Consider the following 17714-nt stretch of genomic DNA (forward strand, 5'->3'; position numbering starts at 1 on the left):
GTATATGTATATGTATATGTATATGTATATGTATATGTATATGTATATGTATATGTATATGTATATGTATATGTATATGTATATGTATATGTGTATGTATATGTATATGTATATGTATATGTATATGTATATATAACTGACAAATATTTCTGGAAATTTGACATACATATTACAAAGGATTCTTGGATCCCTCTCCACAAATGCGGCTATATTTGCCTCTGTCTTGCTGGCCTCTCGACTGGATACAAATCTGGATGTGTTTGGACTCCTGTCTTTCGCGGTCCAATGGTTTGCTTTGTTTCCTATATTCCGTAGACACTTGCAGGTTAGTGCTTCTTGTACTCACATTGGGACATGATGTATACACATGTGTATTGAAGTTCTTTTTTTCTTCTTTTTTTTCTCTTTTTTTTTGGGGGGGGAGGGGGGTGTTCTGGTATCAATGATTTTATTTATTTATTTATTATTATTATTATTTTATATCGTTTTTCCAATATTTTGGTTTGTGTGTTTAGGAGTTAAATTCGAATATCCAAACGGTTTTAACGGTTGTGATGCTTCTTATGTGCATCGTGATGTTTTCTCACATATCAAAAGCGGTGGTTTCTCTTTACATACTTGGGTTTTGCTTCCTTACCTTTATCTGCCCCTACTGGCTTATTTTTATACAAAAATATAAAAAGTACGTATTTTTTTTTAAAAAAAGAAAAAAAATACTGAAAGAAAAAGCTAAAAAGATTGAATAATTATTATTATAACTCCAACGTTTCAAAAATTAATTTGTTGTTATTTTAGTGAGATCCATGGACCTTGGGATGAAGCACGTCCACGGTTACAGAGACCTAGACGTGGGCTGTATAGAAAGCGTACAGGTAACTTAAAGATTATGTAATTGTGTCTTGGTACCAACCCAGTTGACTTTCCTTTTTCTCCATCTTTCTTCTCGTTCTTTCCGTATTCTTAATTGTGTAGTAGCCCTGTGATAGAAATACTACATGCTTTTTAACTCTCACCCGATAAATATTGTTATTATTATTATTATTATTATTATTATTATTATTATTATTGTTGTTGTTGTTGTTATTATTATATATATATTTGTATTAGACTAAAAAGAATATCGAATTTTTGTAAAGAATATATATACATATATACACGTGTGAAGGAGTAAGTGTGAGAGTTTGTGAGTGTAAGAGTAATACATATGTGTAGCGCGGCAAGGAACCCAGAATATTCCGAGTAAACACAAATACATGGAACGAAAGAGAGAAAGGGAGGGAAATAGAAATATGTATATCTAAATATATGTGTGTAGCAGCCACAGACATTATCTTTCTTGGAAATAATAACATCAAAATAAAACCTAATCTCTTATTCCGCATTGATCACTGAAAAGTTAGGGTCCCTCGATACTTCCAGAAATGCCTGGAATAACCTTTTATATACACAGAAAATAGATATATAGATATATATGTATTTACTATCCTCAATACACATACAGATAGTATAGGTATAGCCGTATATCCGAATGAACGTATAAACGTATAAACGTATAAACGTATAAACGTATAAGCATTTCAATCTCGCAAAAATTATTATTTTTATTCGCAGATTAATTAAGGATAATATACTATTAATAATATAAAGACGCGATTATATTTTTATATAATTGTAATTATAATTGTAATTATAATATACTCTTATGCGGTCTAGGAGCTTATATAAAATACACGGACCATCCAGAATATATATATACAGATATATAATAATAATAAAAAGGTTAAATGTTTATTTCTCTTTATTTAAGGTCTGGACATTTCGTTATTTTGTAAAGGTATAAAAAGGAGGGAAAATCAAAGAGCATAGTTTCACATGAAATAAACATACAAAAGGAGAATATACTATCATACCGACATTGGCATATTTTAGTGTACAAGCCAAAATAGTGAAAAATAAAAAAAATAAAATAAAATAAAAACCGTACTATTAGTATTAGTATTGGTATCAGTATTGGTTTCTTTTTTGGTATTAAAATAGAGTAAAAAATAAAGTAAAATAAAGTAAAGTATTAAAGTAGAAAATCAACATATTAGCTTGTACATCACAAGATAAATAAAAGAAGAAGAATAATGTTCATAATTTTCACATCACAAGAGTAGTATATACTTGTTTTGATTAGATAGTTTGTATAGAAAGAAAGGAAAAGAAACAGGACATGAAGGAACGGAGGGGTAGAGAAAACACTAAATATTTTTTTTAGATAAATAGATATATGTATATAAAATAGAGAGAAAATAAGAATAATATTATTGGTATTAGTATTAGTAGTAATCTTTTAGAATTCGCGTCTTTTAGCTCTTAAACATACTTTAGCTCCCTTTAGTGAAATAAAGCTTATTTCTCAAAGGTACTGCTTGATGTTTTTGTGTAGACGTGACACTAGTTAAAGCACACAGGTATATACAATATTAGTATTTTTCTTATTTGCTTTGAGAAGCAAACTATATATATATAGATGTATATATATATATTATGTGTGTATAACTGTATCTAATTTCAATAATGCCAACAATGTGGAAACATCGTGCTTACCTTGTGTGCGTGCCTGTACCACAATAGATGGTTTTTTCTTTTTCGGCTAGAGATCGGAACATAGGAGTAACACTGGTGGCATAAACCTTCAATCATTCCATTAACGCCTCTTCTTTGCTTGAGTGGTTCGATAAATGGCTTTCGTGAAACCGAAGAAATGCCATGAAGAAATTGTTTATGATACCTAGTATAGTGATAATAATAAATAATAATAATTATAATTATAATAATTATCAAAATTGTTAGATTAGTTAGAATATAGAAATAATAATAGCAGTGAAGAAAATTCTGATTTTAGTCTTTTTCTTTTCTTTTCTTTTTTTTTTGTTGTTGTTGTTTTTTTTATTGCTGTTTTCATTAACTAACCAGTACGCGCTGTTCTTAAGCTGTAACCACTTTCCGGGTTTGCACAGGTCACAATATCCTTCTTTCATATGCCCAGCGTACCGCACCCACTCTGGTTTGTAGCTGTCACCTTTGTAACGGGTACTCTGTTGCCGCGGAGTACTGGACGAATAGAGATCTCGGGTTAAGGTGGTTGGTGCGGTAGTATATGATGGACTGGCCATTGCAGATTTATTGCTGTTTTTACTATTGGCCGGAGAGAGTACCCGCGACTGATAGACATTGGCCTTGCGATTCGAATTTTCTGCCGGGTCCAAGCACCCTTGTGCTATTCCACTGTTTTGGTTATCCCACAGAGATGATACTAATGGCACATTATTTTTCGAAGAGTCCACAAACTCATCTAAACCAGGAGAACCTGGTTGCCCTAGTGACAAAGGGTTTTCCTGATTGAGATTATTATGCTTGTGTGTGTGTGTGTGCTTATGATTATTGTGATTGTGATTGTGATTGTGATTATAATTCTGATTTTGATTTTGATTCTGATTCTGATTCTGATTCTGATTCTGATGCTGATGTTGATGCTGATTTTGATGCTGATTTTGATGCTGATTTTGATGCTGGTTCTGCTTGTGATGTTCTTGTTGCAGCGGAAATATTGCCGCTTCTGTGATATTCTGCGTAGTGTAAGACCACGAGTCATTAGCAGCCAATGACTGCTTTCGATTTGAGAACATGCCTGTGATTTGTTCTTGATCTTTCTGGGCTAGAGGATCTTGTAATAATGACAATGATGTCGAAACCCCAAGGGGTCTTGTGGTCTGATAGTCATTTTCAGGGCAAGGAAGATTAGACTGTGATGTTACGATACTCTGTTGCCATGTGAGGCGTCTTTTTCCGGTAGAAACTACGCAAAGATCTGGCGACAGTGAGCCTAATTCGCTTGTGGTGTAGTCCAGACACGGAGTAGTTCGCTGCTCACAGTTAAGCTGGTAGAAAGACGTCTCTGTTTCCGCCCCTGTTCCGCTGGTGTCGTACATACTTTGATACACACATTGAGAATCACAGGGTGTAGGATCTGTATAATTAAACGCAGCCTGAATCTTGCTTTGGGAAAACTGAGGTGGGTATATGTCTGGTGTGTCAGTAACGGGACAAAACTGAGCATAGGTAGGGACCAACTGGCTTGCGGCGATAATTGGTATTGGAGTACCTGGGCCATCTTGAGGCATGACAATTAAGGGATGAGCATCTGAAAGAACATCTTAGAATAATGTGCACAAAACAAGGGTATTGTGTATAAATATAAATATATGTATATGTATATGTATATGTATGTGTATGTGTATATGTATGTGTATGTTTAAGAATTGAAATACAAATAAGAAATAATAAGGATAGTAAGTATGAATACGAATGTGAATGTGAATGTGAATATGACTATGACCTTGAATATGAATATGAAAATATTTATTTTGAAAAGAAAAAGAAGAAAAGTGTTTCAAATATTCACAACAACAACAACAACAACAACAGAAGATAACAGCAAAGAAAAAAACAAACAAACAATATATATATATATATATATACATACATACATACATACGTACATATATATTTGCTAAATGACGATAATAATAATCTTAATCTTCAATTAATAATTTTTTTTATTACCTGTTTGATTGTGTTCATTGGGTATTGGTTTACTTTCAACCGAATTATTCATGGATAATGTATGAGTGTTTGCGTATAGGTAGTCAAGACTGATGTGGTGTTTCTGGGGGTTTAATTCATAATCATTCAGGTAAGTGTATAGTGGTAGTTGGTTCGTTATTGGAAGGGTGGTCTGAGCCTGAGGTGTAAAGGGTGGATATTTCTGGTAAGAATTGTCGATTGTGGTGTGTTCATCTGAACGCGCGTGGGCTGGTGGTAGGTAATTGAGAGTATTAATGAATGGTAAGACTTTGGACAACTGAAGGTCTTGGTAATTAGTATGCCCAAGGCTATTCATGGCTAAGAAAGAAGCAGAAGAAGTAGTGAGAGGAATTGTTTAATGGAGCAAGGCAAGGCAAAGTACTTCTTTGGAGCTACTTACTCTGGAAAATGAAGGAGAAACAAGTAAAAGGAGGAATGAATTGAGCAAAATTTTCCCAGAGAGTTTAAAAAAGTAATAATATATATAATAATAAAATAAAATAAAATAAAATAAATAATAAAATTCTAATCGTTTACACGGCATGTGGTCAGTGTGACCAGGGTAACAGGATACACCAACATCTTTTACTCGATCTCTGGGCTAGTTTTCTAACGCGACATAAATAGCCAATCTTTATTGGTTGTATCGAACAAGAATCTACATTGGTCAGAATAATCTTCTTTTTCTTTCTCTTTTTGATTGATTGATTGACTGATTGATTTACAACGAAATTTATGTACCCAACTATAATTTATAACCACAGACTTCAAAATGGACGGCCACAGACCGCTTCAATTTAGGATTTTATTTTATTTTATTTTAATAATAATTTTTTTTGAACAGCAATAATCTCCATGGATTTACAAAAAAAAAACTCTTTCCTTTTCCTTTTCCTTTTCTTATTTTTTATTTTTTTATTTTTTATTGGGCCTATATAAATTGTTCCACCAGCCAATACATTCACAAGAAATATTACATGTAAAATATTATGAAAATAACTATTGCTACTGTTAAGCTTAGTAAATAGTACATTTTGTTAATAACAACAATAACAATAATAATTACAAAGTTTCATAACAAATTTCGCCTGAATTGTTGAATACTCTAAGTTCATGGGTAAAAGAAAAAAGGAGAAAGGAAAAAGGAAAAAGGGAAAAAAAAGAAAAAAAAAACTCAACCCATGTTCCATGCTGTTTACACACTATTGTACTAAACAAAATACACATACAAAAAAAAGGGAAAAAGAAGAACAAGCTAATCTAATATTTTGGGAGCTTCCCATTCTCCATTCCTGGCTAATAAATATGGCTCTTGTAGAAATGTGAGCGCAATGGATAACGCACATTGTTTCTTGTCGCACAAAAATGCACAGACATACTTGTTGTTCAACATCAACATGCGCTTTACAAGTGGGCCAACCAAAACTTGAGCCACGGCATCGTCTCACAGCCACAAAAGGCTCCGCATCTCATCGATAATAATAATATTTTTTTGGGGAGGGTCTAGGCCCGTCATCTGTTGGTGAGGTGGATATCGGATATTGTATTGTATCGCATAGTTCTGCGTATTCAGACTACAGGCGTGTATTATAAGCAGCATGTTTTCTGTGAGAGAGAGAGAGTTAATAATGATATACATAAAAAATGGAATAAAATACAAAATAAAGAGCAAGTCAAGTCTAAATATTTTATTTCATTTTATATATATATATATATAGTATATATATAGTATATATACATATCTATATCTATATATATATGTGTGTATATATGTATTTTTGGTAACCACCCTATGCATTGGATCTGCAAAAATATATATAATATATATAAAAATATGGAGTGGCAATATAGAGATTTTCAAGCTTTATTTGTTGCCATGCTAACCTAACCCCCCTTTGTTTGCCTTTTGTTCTCTTGTTCTCTTGGTCTTTAGGAGCTTTTTTTATTGGGTTGACTTCATGGGTCCAAGTAAAGGGTACAGACTAAATAAGGTTTGTCGGACAAGACAATTATTTAGTACAAGCTGTAAAATCAAAATCAAAATGGTTACACCACAAAAAAAAGTATAAAAAAAAAAGGGATTGTTTTGGTTGGTTTTTGCGTGGTGTAGTGTGGTTGTCGTATTGAAAATGAAATCATTTATGAAGCTAAAGGTGTGTAAGGCATGTGTATGATTATTCTTTGTTTTTCTTCTTCTTTCCATTCCTATCACTATGATTATCATCATAAAAACCATAAAAATCGTAAAAATTGTTAAAATTATCATTATTAAAATTATTATTAAAATTATTACTATTATTATTATTATTACTATTTACTATTTACTATAAAATAATCATACAAGTTATCTGAGCAGAAAATTAAGCACTAGAAACTTCAAATTAATCAGGCAAAGAAGCGTGTGTCTAATCCCTCTGAAAAATCCATTACAAGTATTCTCTTGTCTTGACTAACACTACATATAATCGATCAGTACTCATTAATGGAACACAGGGCGTTTTTTTTTTGCGCTTTTTTTTTCTTGTTTTACCTCACAATCTTCTTTTGATCAAAATAGACATCAAAGATCCAGCTTGTGTGTCCACTTTGATAACATAAGAGACATTCACCCGTCCTATTAAACGTGTAGAAAATTCAGGGTTACTTATTCATTCCAAAAAAGAATAGAAATAAATAGCAGAAATTACCAAAATTCTTATCAATCTTGGTTTCAAATCTTTATTCCTTTACCTTAGATCCCACACACGCATGGTCTCATCGTAGCTAGCACTTATAATTGTATTATCTTGTACGTGCAAAGATCGTACCAGATTTGTGTGTCCTATTAAATAAAACAAAGAAACAATAAGATCATCTACAGTTTTTTCTCTCTATATATATTTTTTTATATCTAATAGATATATATATATATATGTTTCTTTACTTTCTTATTTACCTTCACAAGTCAATAAGCATTTTCCAGTCTAAATTATAAATATAAAATTAATTGGTATTAATTGTATTTAAATATCAAGACATCATGTATTTTATTTTATTTTACCTCTGCATCCCATACTTTGATTGTGTGATCGCTGGCTCCACTCACTATTCTTCGACCATCAAATTGCACACAGGTCAATCCTCCAGTATGTCCAGAAAACATCCTTATACAGTTTCCACTAAGTATATTCCACAGTTTAATTAGACCGTCGCCGGACACAGATACAAGATGATTTCCTTTCAGTTGAATCGAATTCACTGGTCCTGAATGTCCTGTAATGACTCTAATCGGCGCACCATCCGCAAAATTCCATATCCGTATCGTATTGTCCTTTGAACTGCTGATTATACATCGGTCATCAAAGCACACTCCAGAAATGCCTGCTGTATGACCCTACAAAAAATAAATAAATTAAAAATAAAATAAGAAAATAAAGACTAATATTTTTTTTGTTTTGTTTTCAATACAGCTTTTTTCTCTTGTTTTCTCTTATTCTTATTATTCTTGGTTTTCTATATTATTTTGTATGTATATGTATATATATATTAGAGTAGTAGTACTATAGTTTATAATACTATAAGCTAATAATTAGTAGAGACCTTACTCTAAGTCTCATTATATTCTTCAGGTTATGTAAATTCCACACGATGAGAGTTGTATCGGATGAACCCGAGACCATCGTCCGGTCATCATAATTCAGGCACAACACACTGCCCTCGTGGCCAGCAAGAGTTCTGATACACTGGTATGACCGGGCATCCCAGATCTTGATCGTAGTGTCTCGACTACCGGTAACGATCTTTTGGTCATCAAACTGGACACAGTACACACCTTGGAGGTGACCATCTAAATAGTGAGCCGCAACTTTACCCAGCCGCCAACGAGTCTCGAGCTGGTACCGTTGTTTGAACCAATAGTACCAGTCCACTTGGTATTCCTCGACATTGAGACTAGACGGAGCCTTTAGTTTCCAGTTTCTTTCCAAGATCCGAAACCTCCATTGATCTTTTGAAAGGTAGTGTTGGCGCCAGATCTTTGATACACATGAAACGGCCAATAGGCTTTGGAAGTCCAAAAGAGACACAATGTAAGCTCCTAGTTCGAATGGTAAACGCCTAAGAAAGTCTAAAGAATAAAAATAGAATAAAATAAAATAGATTAAGTAAATAGTTATTATAATTATTATAATTATAATCATTTAAAAAAGCTTGAAGCAAGTATCGTATAATACAATGTAAATCAATTCACATATTAAAAAAAATACTATAAATGTGCGTCTATTATATTCTTAATTTACACACCAATCTTTTTGGGTAATATTACTGGCTCTGGAGTCGTTATTGTCGAAGACGTATTGGAAAGGAGGTTGCGTCCGGAGTTGTAGCTTCGCTGAGGCCTTAGTCGACGGAGACTGTTTCTAGAGCCAAGTGAAAGACTTCTAGAGCTGAGCGAACGGTTTCTAGAGCTAAGTGAATGAGTTCTGGATGCTGGGGATCTTGATTCAGTCAAGGTTACTTGGGAATCATCCGACATTGCTGAATCTTCTTCCGAAAGCCTTAATGTTGCAAACATTCTAAGGTTGACTTGATTGTCGAATGGTGCGGACATGATGAATTGAATCTCTTTCTCTTTGTGTATGTGATTGCGTCCGTATATGCAAGGCTGTACGTAGAACGAGAAAAATGTATATGTATAAATGCACGCAATATTGATAATAAAAAGAGAAAGAAATGCGTATCTTTTTCTTTTACTATTTTAATGTTTCAATAAAGATTTATAAAGAGGTAACGAGTATAAAGGCAAAGCAAAGTAAGAGAGCAGATAGTAATAATAACGATAGTAATAGTAATAGTAATAGTAAAAAATAAAAATAAAAATAAAAATAAAAATAAAAATAAATAGATAAAAAAGAAGAAGAAGAAGAGAAAAGAAAACAAGAAGAACAAAAAAGGTAAAAAAGGAGGTATTAAAGTAGTACTTTGATAACTGAACACTACATTCTTCTTTCTCTCATTATCTCTGCTTCTTTAGCTCTCTCTCTCTCTCTCTCTTCAGGTCTATACTTCTTTGCTTTGAATTCTCTTAATACTTGTACATAAGCATTTTTATATGTATATATGTATATATATATATATATATTCATACACGCATACATGTATTGATCTATTAGACATTTCACACTATTGATTATTAACTTCAGTCATGTATTTTCCTTATTTCATCGGAATTCAATGCCATGTTATTCTTTCGCCATACTTGGCTCCTGATTTATCGTTTTTGCTTTTAAAAGTGACATTTATGGAAATCAGGCGTCTACATAAACTTGGCACAGTTTGTGTACGACATCGGCCAATCGTTTTTCAGAACACCAGAAAGTAAAAAAGAATAAAAAAGAAACAAGATAGAATTATACATAAATTTTGGATTTTACTAAGCGTTACTTTATACACCTATACACATGATGTATAAACCTTTTTCTTTTCTTTCTTTCTTTCTTTCTTTCTTTCTTTTTTTGGTGTATTAGATATCACTGTATATAGATCTGTATATGAGAGTGGTTCAAAGTGCTACAGAATTTATTCTTATTTTATTTTAGGTAAAATTCGTGACGCAGAATAAGCATTACTTATTCAGTACAGAAAATGAAACGCGTATTTAAAAAACATATATAAGTTTTGAATACATCACGCTTGAATATTTAAAGGTTAATTCTGAGCTCATGTTTATAATTACTTGATCTGACTAGAATCCTCACCATACAGGTTTAGTCAAGGCTAATTTACTTATTGAAGCTAATAGCTTTTTGACTACAAACAGATAGAATATACACATTTTATAATAGCTAAAGTTAAAAGTAAAAATAAAGAAGAAAGAAAGAAAGAAAGAAAGAAAAAGACTCACGCTGTCATGTACACATTTAGTAAATACAACAGATGTTTATTCTAAATACAAAGCTATTACATACATAACCAGAGGGTTCTTTTTCTTTTTCTTTGTCTCTTTGTCTCTTTGTCTCTCTCTCTCTCTCTTTTGCTTAAGTAACAATACATGTATATGATTATGTGCAGTGTAGTGTAGTGTATTGTAGTATAGTGTATTGTATTGTATTGTAGCGTGCCAATTTCTTTGGAGTTTGACCTGCTTTCACAAAATATTTTTAAGAGTATTGTACATTATTGTGAGTTCCAAAAAGGAATAGAACCTGATTTAGCCACAGTGTGTGGCAATTCCAACGTACGAATGAATAGACTTCTTCCTTGGATGGAAACGCAACTATGATAGAAAATAAAGATAATTATGGCCATAATGAATCAAAGTGATTTTTTTGGAGTGTAGTGAGGGGTAGAGTTTTTATTATCGCAACTTGTAAACCTATGTTGAGAAAGAATGAAGCGTTTATCAGCATATTCTCTCTTTCATTGCGCAAGTTTCACCAGCTAGCGTTTCTTGTTATTTTTTTTCCTCTTTCTCTTTCATTTTTGTTGACCAAGGAGGTTGTGTTTGTGTGTTTGTGTGTTTGTGGGAAAGGAAGATATTTCCGGTGAGATGTGATGTAAGAGAGGTTGTATGTTGTCAGTAATGGTGAGCGTGAGATGTCCTTTTTGATCTTTTTAGTGTTTTTGGTGTTTTTCTTCTTCTTCTTCTTCTTCTTCTTCTTCTTCTTCTGTTTTTGCTCTTGCTTTTGCTTTCTGGTCGAATTTCACGTGAATAGAGTTTCCTAGTAATTCACATCTTTCATTTTTTCATATTTTTTAGAGCGAAAATTTGGCATTATAGATAGCCTCTGAGACAAATGCAGCCGTGATCTACACAATAATATGTCAAAATCACTATTTTTCTTTCAACCATATCTTTCTTTTGCTATATATCTAATTACCTGTCTTCCTCCAAACCATCTACCATTGAGTGCCTTTACAGCTCTCTCGGCAGCATCAACTGTACCAAACTTTACAAAGATCTCTCCCTACATAAAACGGTACACATATCAGTAAATATTTACATTCTGATGCCCTGCTATTAAACCCCCATTTTTGTTAGTGTTTTTTTTTACCAAAGAGTCTTCATTAACATGGATGTGGGTAACCTGCCCAAAGTGCAAGCATTCATCTTTTACATCAGTTTCTAAATCCTGCATCCAATCTGGCTCACTCTCTCTAAAAAAATCATCAAATAAAGAAAGAAATTAAAGCCAATTCAATCAATATACCGATTCACTTAAACAGCCCAAGAAACTTACTCTGAAGGGTTGAACATATTGTTCAACATTACTGTACGAGATGCACTAACTGGAATAATAGGCTTTGGTCTGATGAAAATAGTAATAGTAGTAAATTATATAGATGTTAATGAAATAAATTGACATGTTTGTCTTATTTGTATTACTCACGGCATAAAAGGAGTCGAGGGTTCAAGTTCTTCCATCAAATCTGTCTGACGAGCAGCCAGTTTCTTCATCAACTCTGTACGTGATAGCGAATTGAGCGCGAGACCAGCTAATTAATCAAATCAAACAATTAATAAAACATTTTACACCCTTTTCTCCAATAATAGCGACAGTAATGAAAGCTAAAACTTTAAACTTACCATCGTCGTCTAGACTGGAGCTCATCACGGATGTCTTTTCAGTCACCAATCCTACTTTCAACTAGACAGTTTCAACATCAGTTTACTTTGACCTTAATTTTTTTTCATCATTTTGTGATCAATAGCGACAAGTCTTACATTTCTTCCAGCCAATTCAAAGCCATTCATCTTTTCAAGGGCTTGTTTTGAATCTTCGGCATTTTTGTATCTATTGAAAAGCAATACATAGATTAGAGATAAGCATATGGTATTGTAATTTGATAGCACCAGTTAATTTTACTTACTGAATAAAAGCATAACCTTTTGACTTGCCAGTTTCAGGGTCTTTTATATATGTATATAATAAAATAAGATTAGAAGTAATTGATTAATTGATTAATTAAATAATTGAAATGATTGAAATGAGTGATTGAATTATTAATTAATTAATCAACTTTAATATAAGCTTTTCTTTTTCTTTACTTATATCTCTCTAATCAACATGCCACTAACCTTTGTGGAGATTAACGAAATCAAGGGGACCAAAGGGTTCGAATATCTGGCGAATATCATCTTCAGTGAGGCTAAAATGAATCGATCCCACATACAGACGTTGATAAAACAATTCTTGATCTTGTGCGGCCATCTGACTAATCAACCCAAAAAATAAATAAATAAATAAATAAATATCTGTTTTTAATGCAAACACACACAGAGATATAGAAACTATAATCCTCCCCAAATAAGAATAAAATTGTCAAAAAAAATAACCTGATCACATACGCGTTCTTTGCTGCTTGCATAGCAAGACGGTTCTTTTCAGCTTCTGTAAGTTGGACAACGACTGGAATACCTAAAAGTTTTTGGCCTGACATTGCCAATGCACTTTGAACCGAGTCCTCGTCATAAAATTCGACATACCCAACTCTAAAGATTTACAATAAATAAATAAATGAATAAATGAAAAAATTAAAGTAAATTAAAGTAAAGTAAAGTAAATAGCTGTCTTTTTTAAAGAAAATAATAAAAATAACAATATTTCTAACAAGAAACTTTATAGATCAAACCAAATTTTCATCAATTGACTTACCCTTTTGATCGTCCAGAATGTCGATCGAAAATGATCTTTGCATCACGAACCCGACCTGCCTGTGTGAAAAAATCTTCAAGTTCTCGAGATTTAAGACGTTGTGCCAATTGTGTCACAAACACTGTACGTCTATCTCTTTCTTCTTCTGGCAGTGGAGGTGAAGGAGATCTGGCACGTCCTCTTCTACGTCTATTGATAAAAATATTACATTTTATAAGAGCTGATATTTCTATGCATATTTCTATCTTATATATATCTATATATCTATATATTATTGCTCGCTTTTGTAAAAGAAAGAAAAAGGAGAAATGGTTTGTTGCCCAAAAAAAGAAAAATTTAAATAATATATATATATATAATGACAATAATAATTTACATACTGATTTCTGTCAAAACCACGACTTGGTGGCATACGTGGACTAGGACTACGTCTTCTACGTTCTCTGGATGGCCTTCTACGTCTATCTCTGCTAGTAGATCGCGAACCTGAACGACGGTACTCACGCGAACGGCTGCGATGGCGTCTGCTATGTCTAGAGCGGGATCCGTGTGATCGAGAAGGTGAACGTGATGACCGTCTAGATCTTTAAAGAGTGCAACAATGAAATTGTTTAAATCATTTATATTCCTTTTATTTTGTTGTCAGCTAAAAGAATATTCTCAAACCTTCTTTCTTCTCGGTGGCGATCGTCTTTTACAACAACTTCATGATGGCGTTCAGGCTCTACAGGTGCAGTCTGGTCGTAGTTTTATTAGTAAAATAAATAAATGAAATTCAAGAAAAAAACATAAAGAGATATAAATATAATGATAAAGGCAATGATAATGGTAATTATAAATAGAGAGGCAAGGAGAGAGAGAGATTTTTTTGATTGGCTTTGGTTCAATATAGTTTATAAATTCACTAGCACATAATAAAAATAATAAAAATACAATGGTTAATGAGGCTCACTTTATTTTCCTGGAAAGGAGCATCCAGCATTGCTTCAACATCCATATCCATCTTTTAAAGAGAAAAAAAATAAGTGTTTAAAGGTGTCAATTAAAGTAAGGGAAGGAAGCAAAGGTAAATAAAGAGGTTTGGTTTAATGGTGAGCTGGAATGTCAATATGGGTTTTAGGTAAAAAAAAAAAAAAAAAAAAAAGAGGGAAGCCAAATGTCTGACGTCGCCCAAAAAACATCAACCCCCAAAACAATATAGTAATGATTACGTTTAACCGAGCGAATCTTATTGGCTTTTAAGAGAAATATTTATTCCACGCTAATCCATTAAATTCAAGCGTGTTATTTAAAGAAGACGAAAAAATAATTGTACTAAGATCAATTTGTTGTGAAGAAACTCGAGTAAATTATAAGCTATTTGATCTCATTTGATTCATTACCTTTCTTTTCTGTTATTCTTGTGTGTATAATTATTTATATACTTTAAAGACTATTCAAGATAGATAAATAATAACGTGTGTTTAAATGCAATATTATTGGATAAAATAATTCTATCGTACTTGTCCAAAAAAAAACTAATATTTTCTCTTACCAGTATAAATATATATACGTAAAGAACAACAAATATAAACTTGCGATGATCTTGTCTGCCTTGTCTTCTCAAAAAGGCTAGTACACACATTAGGAAGAATATATATAGGTAATTACAGTCTAAATCTCTCCAATAATATAGGGTTTTTTTTTAAAAGAAAAATAACGATACCTCAAATATGTTACCAAATTAATTTATGATTGGTTAAATGACATGTGTGCGTTTGAAATCCAATGATTTAACTGTCAATTTTAGAAATATATATTTATATATTTGTGTATGTTCATCAGTTTCAATTTTCCTTGTCTTCTGTAACAGTTTCATGACGAATCAAGCCATATTTGATGGTGACACCGCATGTTATGTTTGAATAGTAAAAGAGAGAGAAAGAGAGAAAATAATAATAAATCCCAGTCCGGCCTCCCTGACAACCCATCAGTGGTAACCATGAAAACCAAACCTCCTTTCTTTCATTACTCTTACGCTTTGGCCCTCATTGTCGATCTTATGGTCCCTATTCATCATCACTAATATATATCTATATATGTATATAAATATATCTTTATATATATATAAGCATATATCTTCTTTTCCTCTCTTTCTCTTTTCCTCTCTTTCTTTCTTAAAGAAGCTCACAAAAGACAATTACAAAAAAGGGAATCCAGAACATCTATTCATCCTTTTGTGAATTAGCAGATTCCAGCTTTTGTTTCTATTTCTTTTTAGTTTAGTTTAGCTTACTTTATTTTCCTTATTCTTCTTTATTACATACATTCAAACACACGCTTATATTTCCTTTTTATTAAACTTCTTTTTATTTTATATTTTATATATTGTTTCTTTTTAATTTCTTTATTTTATTTTATTATTATTTTTATTCTCCCTTCTAGTCTTACATTATTCAACAGCTGTTTCATTATTATTAACTTTCAGTCATGAACGACCAAGATGACCCGTTTGCATTTTTCTCAAAAGACCTCGATCTTGCTTATACATCGTTTTATCAGCCCACCGATAACCCTCTCACGACCGATTCTGCCCGAAAATCCCTTCACCTCGATACATCACCAACCACATTGACAGCCGAGCCTCAAAAGACCATAAAGAATGATGAAGAAGACAATGCTGACGACGAAAATACTCGTCTGAGTCCAATGACAACTGCTGGATTAACACGCGCCCTCTCTCTCTCGAAATCTCTCCTTGACGACATTGTAGGCGAAACACGCACAAAGGTCATTAGCATCGAAACTGTCAATCCATCTCATTTATTCTGGTAAATAACATACTTTACATGTATACATGCATACGTATACACACACACACACATATATATATATATATATTAAAAGAAAAAACGCAAAGAAAAATGCAAAATAATAATAATAACAACTAATTCCTTCTCTGCCTATCTTTATATATATATATCGTTTTATAACTATATGTATATATAGGGTGCCAGCATCACAACACCCAGAGATTGCACCTGCAGAGTTTGAGAAATACCTCCAAGGCCATGGATTTGCAAACAGGACCCAGTCACAGATGAAGCGTCGAAAATCTATTCTATCCATGTCCTTTACTGCACTTGAAGATCTTGACAAGGGCGAGACCGAAGGGGAAGGTTCGATGGAAAAGATGACACGCACTCAGTCAAGTCATGCACGATTATCGACTGATCATGATCTACTGGACGAACAGTCACCTGCAGAAACACTTTTAGCTGCGCAAAGACGAGTAAGATTGCGACGAAGTGTGAGTCTGCAGCTACCAAGCACTTCAGGTAAAATAAAATACAATTCAGTATAACATACATAGATAATTGTAAAGACTTGTCAAGAATATTGGGGGGGATGGAGGGGTGTATATTTACAAAGATGCACAAAAACAAAAGCAGATAATAATGATAATAATAAAAAAAGAAAAGAATAACAGACCCCTCTTTTCCTATATTTCTATCTTTCTCCTCAGAAACCTAACTCTCTTTTTACTTCTTCTTTTAAAAAAACCAACTCAATGTTGATTTTATAGAATTACCTCTCTTTCTTGTCTTTGATCGGAATTCGTCTTCTTTGGACGACTCACCTGTTCTGGTGCCCAAAGCAGACCGGCCTTTGTTTCGAAGGGGTGCTCGGACAAGGTTCCAACGCAATTCCTCTCTCGCCTCTCTCTCCCTCTCTACCCCCACACGCATGGAACATCCAAAGCCGTGGCACAATTATCGCCGGAGCGAACCTGTCTATCCAACCACTCCAACAGAACTTCTGGAAGCACCCCTGGATGAAGGTGTGATATTACAGGACAGGCCAGTCTCATTCGAGCCGCCCACAACAACTTACTCGCACTCGCACTCTCGTTCCCTTGATCTTACTCCCTCTACACATCCGCTACAACAGCCAGTATTACCACCGCCATCATCATCATCAACAGCCACAGCCACAGACACAGCCACATCCACAACATCTTCATCTTCATCATTATCCTCATTGTCGTCAACAAAACCACGCTCTCTGGCACATGAAAATGCTACGGAAGTGCAGGCATTCTCCGTTGGATCTCCTGAATCGTCCAAGATGAGTCGTACCCAGAGTGCCGCCACTCGAGAGCGCAAATCCACCTGGTCTTGGGCATTCTGGTCCGACGACAAGGCCAAGAAGTCAAAAACAACCGAATCTACTAAACCCCTGAATACATCTACTAATAACCATCCTTATGAGCATGACAAACCGGCATCTACATTGTCACTACCACCAGTTCCAGCTGAAGTTGTTGCCTCCAGCAAAAGATTTGGGCTCTCGTCCTTATTTTCCAAAAAATCCACATCTAAACATGCCTCTTCTTCTTCTTCTGGTGCTGGTGCAGACACAGCCTCTTTTGCCACCCAGCAGGGACGACCACCCAAAGATTTCCAGCTC

The 17714-nt window shown here is 33.5% G+C and overlaps 4 protein-coding genes across 4 annotated transcripts; 1 reads left to right on the plus strand and 3 right to left on the minus strand.

Annotated features, from left to right (window-relative positions):
- Positions 1 to 2000: 2000 nt before the first annotated feature.
- Positions 2001 to 3194, minus strand: PHYBLDRAFT_157154 (hypothetical protein). Its single transcript, XM_018433576.1, has 4 exons — positions 2959 to 3194; positions 2593 to 2776; positions 2369 to 2439; positions 2001 to 2243 (listed from the first exon to the last, which is right to left on the minus strand). The coding sequence occupies exons 1-3, from the start codon at positions 3159 to 3161 to the stop codon at positions 2395 to 2397; spliced, it is 432 nt and encodes a 143-aa protein (XP_018297129.1). The 5' UTR covers positions 3162 to 3194; the 3' UTR covers positions 2001 to 2243; positions 2369 to 2394.
- Positions 3195 to 7023: 3829 nt separating this feature from the next.
- PHYBLDRAFT_100582 (hypothetical protein) lies at positions 7024 to 8408 on the minus strand (the record flags this gene model as incomplete). The annotated part of the gene is made up of 6 exons (XM_018427594.1): positions 7024 to 7087; positions 7163 to 7246; positions 7363 to 7453; positions 7568 to 7595; positions 7673 to 8005; positions 8217 to 8408. Coding segments are annotated over 6 exons (792 nt in total), but the record flags the coding sequence as incomplete, so codon positions are not given.
- Positions 8409 to 9814: 1406 nt separating this feature from the next.
- PHYBLDRAFT_58140 (hypothetical protein) lies at positions 9815 to 10891 on the plus strand (the record flags this gene model as incomplete). The annotated part of the gene is made up of 2 exons (XM_018440271.1): positions 9815 to 9987; positions 10726 to 10891. 2 exons carry the CDS (start codon positions 9815 to 9817, stop codon positions 10889 to 10891), a joined length of 339 nt encoding a protein of 112 aa, XP_018297131.1.
- Positions 10892 to 10939: 48 nt separating this feature from the next.
- Positions 10940 to 14317, minus strand: PHYBLDRAFT_178961 (hypothetical protein). The gene is made up of 14 exons (XM_018438067.1): positions 14218 to 14317; positions 13932 to 14002; positions 13646 to 13849; positions 13266 to 13454; positions 12959 to 13102; positions 12689 to 12825; positions 12481 to 12520; positions 12335 to 12404; positions 12197 to 12257; positions 12000 to 12105; positions 11850 to 11918; positions 11664 to 11766; positions 11490 to 11576; positions 10940 to 11418 (listed from the first exon to the last, which is right to left on the minus strand). The coding sequence occupies exons 1-14, from the start codon at positions 14266 to 14268 to the stop codon at positions 11365 to 11367; spliced, it is 1386 nt and encodes a 461-aa protein (XP_018297132.1). The 5' UTR covers positions 14269 to 14317; the 3' UTR covers positions 10940 to 11364.
- Positions 14318 to 17714: the final 3397 nt, after the last annotated feature.

Source organism: Phycomyces blakesleeanus, assembly GCF_001638985.1.
Source record: "Phycomyces blakesleeanus NRRL 1555(-) unplaced genomic scaffold PHYBLscaffold_2, whole genome shotgun sequence".
Lineage (NCBI taxonomy): Eukaryota > Fungi > Mucoromycota > Mucoromycetes > Mucorales > Phycomycetaceae > Phycomyces > Phycomyces blakesleeanus.

Excerpts from the sequence above, each read along its gene's own strand:
- PHYBLDRAFT_178961 (XM_018438067.1), bottom strand. The coding sequence starts at position 14,268 with ATGGATATGGATGTTGAAGCAATGCTGGATGCTCCTTTCCAGGAAAAT. Across the intron at positions 12,258-12,334 it reads TTGAATTGGCTGGAAGAAAT|TTGAAAGTAGGATTGGTGAC; the intron begins GTAAGACTTGTC and ends GAAACTGTCTAG. Across the intron at positions 11,919-11,999 it reads CCCTCGACTCCTTTTATGCC|ACCAAAGCCTATTATTCCAG; the intron begins GTGAGTAATACA and ends TATTTTCATCAG.
- PHYBLDRAFT_157154 (XM_018433576.1), bottom strand. The coding sequence starts at position 3,161 with ATGGCCAGTCCATCATATACTACCGCACCAACCACCTTAACCCGAGAT. Across the intron at positions 2,777-2,958 it reads CTTAAGAACAGCGCGTACTG|GTATCATAAACAATTTCTTC; the intron begins GTTAGTTAATGA and ends TCACTATACTAG. Across the intron at positions 2,440-2,592 it reads GGTACAGGCACGCACACAAG|TGTCACGTCTACACAAAAAC; the intron begins GTAAGCACGATG and ends TGCTTTAACTAG.